General features: G+C 36.9%; 2 protein-coding genes across 2 annotated transcripts in view; both read left to right on the top strand.

Moving 5' to 3' along the window:
- Window positions 1-3,778: 3,778 nt before the first annotated feature.
- Window positions 3,779-4,173, top strand: CBG27812 (the record flags this gene model as incomplete). The annotated part of the gene is made up of 3 exons (XM_045239978.1): window positions 3,779-3,887; window positions 3,933-4,004; window positions 4,049-4,173. The coding sequence occupies 3 exons, from the start codon at window positions 3,779-3,781 to the stop codon at window positions 4,171-4,173; spliced, it is 306 nt and encodes a 101-aa protein (XP_045099883.1).
- A 423-nt stretch (window positions 4,174-4,596) lies between these two features.
- Window positions 4,597-6,961, top strand: part of CBG16710 — a gene marked incomplete at both ends in the record, with an annotated part of 3,213 nt that continues 848 nt past the window's right edge. The window contains 7 exons of the mRNA XM_002645008.1: window positions 4,597-4,642; window positions 4,692-4,763; window positions 4,810-5,171; window positions 5,354-5,450; window positions 5,497-5,568; window positions 5,616-5,939; window positions 6,214-6,268. Coding sequence (XP_002645054.1) covers window positions 4,597-4,642; window positions 4,692-4,763; window positions 4,810-5,171; window positions 5,354-5,450; window positions 5,497-5,568; window positions 5,616-5,939; window positions 6,214-6,268 — 1,028 coding nt within the window. The remainder of the gene's footprint in view (window positions 4,643-4,691; window positions 4,764-4,809; window positions 5,172-5,353; window positions 5,451-5,496; window positions 5,569-5,615; window positions 5,940-6,213; window positions 6,269-6,961) is intronic.

Here is a 6,961-nt window from a genome sequence, read left to right as displayed (position 1 = left end):
CAAAATTCCCGAAAAAAAGCTTATTTTGTACCCTGAATTTTGGGTTTTGTACCCCTTTGTACCCCCGAATTGTTGTACCCTCCAAATTATGTGCCGAATTTAGAGAAATTTGGATGAAAAATGCGAAAGTTTTTACAAAACTTCACAATCTGGAAATTTTATAATCTGACCCGGGCCGGCAGGACCGGATCGACCCGCCGGGCAGTACCAAGGATGGCGTTTTCCTTTCTTGAAGTTCTAGCAAAGCCCGCATAACTTTTGGGTAGACAGAATCACCTGTCCAGCCCATTTACTGTTTTCTACATGCTGTGTTTTGCAATGTACAAGCATCACGAAAGGGAAACTATTTCGAAAACAACCAGACGAAAAATATTGAGGTGGCTAGGCAGCCGTGACCTACTAATTTGAAAAAAAAATGAGAAAGCCATAGCTTTCGATTTGGCAGACACCAACATAAGGCCTTTGTTTTGTGGCGTTGTCTGGAAATATAGATATACTTTCTTAAGAGGCGGTTATCTGGACAACCAACAATTTGTTTTCAAGTTTACTCGAATTTTTATCTTCTATATTTTCCTTCTTTTTTTTTTTGGAAGAGAATGGTAAAGAAGAAAAAAAAAGAAAGAAAAAAAAGGAAAAAAGAAAAAAATGAGGGAAAGGAAAAAAGAAGGAAAGAAACATGACAAATATCGTTTCATTTTTGTTTTGACTCTCTTTTCCACAGCCTGGATTTCTGAATCCTTCTTTTTGATTCTGAGCATCTTTCCGTTCAACTCTGGTGCAAATGCGCCAAATTTAGACCTTCACTTACGCATTGACGCTTTTTCATACTCTATCCCAACAACGTCGGTCGGTTACAAAAAAAGGTTTTCGCTGTGTTCAATGACGCGTCAGTCGGTCAGATGACTGAATAGTCCATCATGAATCCTCCATCCTTATGACTTTGGTGTCCACAGAATCTAAGAATTTTTCAAGACATAATTTGCAGAACACCAACATGTTGTGGCAGTTAGATTCTGAAATATACTATATTCGTAATCCTTTTCCGCTTTTCTCATTTAGTACACTTCTTCTATTCATTTAAATTTCTCTGAATACCTCACTGACGTTCCACATTATCTTTCCACTATTATAGTGGACGACGTCACTTCTCGATATCCACCTCATTTCGTTTTGTTGTAGTTAGCTTAGCACCAAGACGTTCACCAAGTCTAATTGGTTCTCTATTCTTTTCTGATTTCGTACACTCTTCCAGGTGGATTGTTCTGTTTATCTTCCCGAAGCTTTGAAAACCTAGTCTCTTGTATTTTCTCTTACCTTATTACCAGCCTACAAACTCGTACGATTGGAGAAAAACACTTATTCTTTCTGCCGTCATTTTGAGGCGGCTGTGATAGTCCTTGGAGCTGTCTCCATTCAATGCAAAATGTTTTCTTTCGGATCTCAAGGCTACATAGACGAACTTCTGATTTTCTGCTTGATTTAAGACAACTTGCAAAAATTAACTACAGACGTATCCCCCGACAAACGTCTTGTCAAGGCTTATCCAACACGGTAATTGGTAGAAAAATAGCTGGGTGTCTCGAGGCCGCCCATTTTTCCTGGCAAGATTACTATTTATTTTCTGATTAAAAGTTATGAAAAAAATTCGCACCTGACAACTCGGACTTAGCAACTACATTTTGAAGTATTTCTTTTCTCACTCTACTCTTTCTAACCTATTATTTTTTGTAATTTCCCAGAAATACCGTACCCCTTCCTTGCCCTTTCTCACGACTCGCTTAATGAAAAAGACACGAAAAAAAACATTGGTCTGACGCAATTTTCGAATTTCTTTGAACCATTACGCCATTGGAACTTTTTATTGCCTTTTCATTTTTGGTTGTTCTCCTCATTTCTCTCTTTCAAAGAAATAGGTTTGAGAGCTTTGAAGGTTCATGGACCAATAGAACCGAAAAATGAAATTCGTTAGCTTTACAAAATGTCATGAATTTTTTGAAAGAAAATCTGAAGTTTGTTAGATTTTGAGTTTCATAACAACAGCATGAAACATGAAGAGCAGTATTCCATTGCTACATATTTCTCACTACTGCAGAAGTCACATGTTCCTTTCAGTTGTTCAAGTAAATGTCCTAGACAGACACACAGATTTACAGAAAAGTTTACGTAATATTATGACATAGACTTTGTTTTTTACTATAGGTATCGCTCATTTTAAACATATTTTTAGAGTTTCAACTTTTTTTCTCTTTATTAAATTCTGATTCTAACTGATCTAGTTGTTTTTTAGTTTGCAAGTGGAAAAAAAATGAAATTTCAAAGTTTTTTAGTGCTTCTTAAAATTGTTCGCAATAAGGTCGTTTAGACGTCACTATTCGGTCAGCTCTATCAGATATAATGAGAAAACTTTGACGTCAGAGACAAGGAGTACATTCTAACTCCAAATTCGGTAGCTCTTCATTTGTATCAATCTTTCGAGCAGAAAGACGTTTTTCATTTCCCCTCGTGCAGTTTCCGTCTGATTGGTTTTCACCTTTTTTCTCTTTCCAAACAACGTAATTGATATGTACCATGTGCTCTCTCATTTTCATAACCCTCAATATTCTCTAATTTCCATCTCACCTTTGTCTTTCTCTTAACATTTGCCCATTTCTATGTTGTTGAAAAATTTCTTCTATTTAGCTCCCACCTTTTTCTGCTCATCTTTTTTCTTAGACCATATTCATAAACACTTACTTAGGTAAATCATTCAATTTCAAAAAAATCAACTGAAAAACTTGAAAATTGAAGGTAAATTTTTTTATTTTTTCGTAAATACTCCTTTTCCTGTGAACTAATTTAGTTTGATGTTTACCCCCACTTTCTGGAAAGTTCACATCAAAAAAGTTATGTATTGTTAGAATCATACATGTGAATGGCCGGGCCGGGACGGGCCGGCCCGCTTGCCTCAAAACCCTCGGCCCGGCCCGCCTAGGACAACTTTTCAAAAATTTTACTTTTCAAATATGCAAAAATATTTGTAATAGCACAAATATTAATCCAAATGCATAAAACCATCCGAAAAAGTGATTTCAATTGAATTTTTAGCAAAAAATCGAACTTCATTAACCCAAGGATGAAATTTTTTTTCCTAATTTCAACCTCAAAACAGTTTTTTTGGCAGAATTGGCCTCTAGTGTGGATTTTCATCTATTAAGAAGAAAAGCCATCTTGAAAAATGCTGATTCGCTCTAAAATCTCGAAATTTTCAAAAAGCGGGCCGTCCCGCGGGCCGACCATGTTAAGTTTTATCCGGCCCGACCCGGCCCACTTTTAGAAAAATCTCACCCCGGCCATGGCCCGGCCAGGCGCGGTCCGCTTCGGCCCGCGGGCTGACCATCTTTTCCACAAGTATGGTTAGAATAGTATTATAAAACAATATTGTCTAACTGCAATCCCAAATTTTGTTTCTGTTCCACTCAAAAACTATGAATTTTTAAACGAATGGCATGAAAGGATGGAGCTAAAAGGTAACAGCATTTTGTCGAAAAATTAGAATTTTTCGGTTTACAGTAGTTGAGAAATTTTAGTTCACAAAGCCGTTCGCCTATCTCAAAAACAGGTAAATTACTTTTAAAAAAGGGAACAGGATTTTCAGTACTTTTTCACTCTTCTATTTACTTTTTGGTGAATAATTCAGATGATTTTTTGAGAGTTAATAATTTACTTAGGTAAATTTTCATGAATAAAGTCTCTGGCTTCTTATAAGCGATATTTTTTTTATCAATTCACAATGTTTCAGATGAGCAGCAGCAACAGCAGCGTCAACACCAAGCTCGATTTCGACAAATCGGACCCAAAGCCGGCAAGCGTCTATTTGGGATCTCTCAAGGAGTTCTTCAAGGAGACTGGTAAGCTTGAGAAGTCGATTACAACTTTTTAGCAGAATTTTACAGCTCCAAACGCCACCGTTGAGCAAAAGAATCGGCTCAACAATCTTCTTCTCTCAATGATTCAAATGAATCTTGGTTTGTTTCAAACACGGAAAACTTAATTCGTTTCTAAACTTTAGATGTCTTCAAAAACCAACGCGAGGCCACCTTCAGAAAAGTTGAAAATATGAAGGTTGCGGTGAAGAAGATGAAGGAGAAAACCGAAGAAATCAAGAAGGAGATTCTCCAAGGCCCAACTGAGTGAATCGACAAAGAGCTCAGTGTGCTGATCGAAAAACGGCATGATCTCCAGGACCTGATCAGCGATATGAGCGCCGCATGCAGCGCGTTGGATCAGAAGATGAGAAATGAAATGGTGCAGCATCAGGAGGATATGGAGAAGAAAGAAAAAGCGCATCGCGCCGAAATTATAGAAATGTCGGCCAAGATCTGCGAGCTACAAGAGAAACTAAGTTCCTAACCGATTATTTCAATTTATTTTTTAATTCTTTTTTATTGGTGAAATACAAAAAATGCTTTGATAATTCATTCTGCTCTGTGTACATTCGTGGTTTGAAACCTGATAATATTATCTTTTTCTTTTCTTGATGGTTTTTATTTACCTTTTGTTTTGTGCTCTATAATGATCTCAAGAATTCAAGTGCAAATTCAAATGGACATGCTACAAATGACTGGTTTTCATAGGAATGTGGAAGAATTGTTCCAAGAAGCAGGTGAGTAAACTCCAGTTTATACTTTGATGAAAAAACAAAACAATTTCAGCACCAGACATGACACCGGATAAAGCAAAAATTCTGGAACGAATTGTGAGAAGCATCACAAAAGCCACCAACTGTAAGTCATTATAAATTATTGAATAAAAATCAGTCCTTAATTTCAGACTACAGCAATCCGTCAGTCCACAAGGAGCTAATTAATTTGGAGAAAACTGCTGAGAAGGAGTTTAGCGAAAAAAAATCTGCAATTGGTGGGCAATTGCTTGAATTCATGAGCAATAAAAGTACCTCGGAAATCCTCGATCATTCAAAACTCTTCAACCTTCACGCCGACTGCATTTTCTTGACGGAGCAGTTGAAAGAAGCGAAGCATCTCAAAACCACTGCTGAATTTGAATATCTACAGCAAGATGCATTGATAGCGCATCAAAAAGAGATGAACATTTTGAAGCACAAAAAAGAGTTCAGTTTGCAATCGGAAATCTTGGAAATGTTGGAAAACGCTCATCTTGATAGAACTTCAGAGGTTAGTTTGCAAAATAACCCTTTCCAGTTAGTTTAACATGTTTCGCTATTCCTGACAGCAACTGATAGAAGTAACGTCTAAGTGTGGGAAACCTAAAAAATTTCAGAGTCGTAGTCGGGATTCATTCGAACAAAAATATTAAAAAACCACACAGGTTACCATTACATTTACCCAATTTCCAGATGTTCGAAGAATCGCATGGTCCAACTCAGACGATCAGTGGACCGATGTCGTTGGCCCAACACCTCAAAGAAATCGAGGAACTTTTTCATGAAGCCGGTAAGCATCTGAACTTAATATATGTTCAAAACTAAATTAAATTCAGCTCCACTCATGACCAATGAGCAGCTCGAGCAACTTTCCAATATTCAAAAAAGCCTTGTCCAAGGCACGATAAGTAAGTTCAACAGTGCCCAAACAGTTTTCATATCTTATAAATTCCAGTGAGCATTTCGGAGGCGAACGTTCAGCAAGAGAAGACAATTGACGACATTCAAAAAAACAAAAGAACGATTGTCATGCAGCTGATGAAAGAAACTGCAGAGCTCCTGTCTAGACGGAAACCTCGAAACGGATCGCAACGGATTCAATTGGATATCAGTAAAGTTAAGCTTGAACTACTGGAACTGGAAGACAATAAGCAGTACGCCGACGAGCAATATGTCCGCACGTCCTGCGGAAAAAAGTTGGACAGCTACATTCATATGATTGCTGTGTCAACGGCAGAAATTAAGGACAGAGCTGCTGACTCCAGCCGGCGAGTCGATGGTACTCTCAGGAAACTCAACAAAATCGAATTGTGATCAATCTTGTTGGATCGTTTAACTTTTTTTGAATTGACTTATCATCTGCTTTCCATATAAACAATTTAATGTTTTGCACATTATTTTTAACTTTTTTCTATCATTGTTAGAACTCCAAAAACTAGCATATCTTTGCTTTTTTCGTCGGCTCTGTTCTTTTTTCTTCTTAACTACTTTCTCCTTTTTCTGTCTGTTGTCTATTTCTCTATTTTTCGGCGCACCTCAATTTTCGCTTTCAGAGAATTGGAATCATCAGCATCAAGTACAAAAATTCTGGAAATCTAGTTGTCTCAGGTTTGAAAATTTTTGATTTTTCATATTTCGAATCAATTTTCAATCAAAAGTACAAAAGAAAATTGCTTTTTTCCCACCAAGAAAATGATTGGACTACGTTGCAATTTCGATTGAGGCTTGTAATTTTGCTCCAAAATTTCTGACCCGAGCTGAATGTAAGATTGGTTATATCAATAATAAGTGCCAAACATTTGAAAATCTAATTTGTCTCAGGTATTTGGATTTTTGATATTCCATGCTCTGCACCATAGAACCAATGCCTCATCAAAAGTACACAACGAAATTGCATTTTAGCTCCAAGAAAGTGATTAATCGTTTCTATATTGCAATTTTTATTGAGTCACGTACTTTTGTTTTCAAATTTGTGAAATGAGCTAAGATTGTTTCTGAAAACAAAAATGATCTGGCAACAAATTGTATTGTCCCTTTGAAATTATTCAGTGGGTTCAGAGTGTTTAAATTTTTCAAATCCTTTCAGAGTTTTTATGATGTTTCTCAAAACAATAATTAAAGGGGGCGTCCGCTAATTCCAAAATTTCTGAAGGGTTCTGCCTCAAGGGTTCTGCCTCTTGTCAAACTCCCTAATCTGCACACTCTACGTTAATTTTTTTTGACATGTTTTTGACATATATCTTGACAACGACTGATTTTCGCACTATCCTCCAAGACAGTTTCCTTCCCGACCCAAAATTC

This window comes from Caenorhabditis briggsae (assembly GCF_000004555.2).
Source record: "Caenorhabditis briggsae complete genome, chrX, whole genome shotgun sequence".
NCBI classification, from domain to species: Eukaryota; Metazoa; Nematoda; class Chromadorea; order Rhabditida; family Rhabditidae; genus Caenorhabditis; species Caenorhabditis briggsae.
Note: the sequence above shows the minus strand (reverse complement) of the source record. Positions and strands in the feature narration are given on the sequence as shown.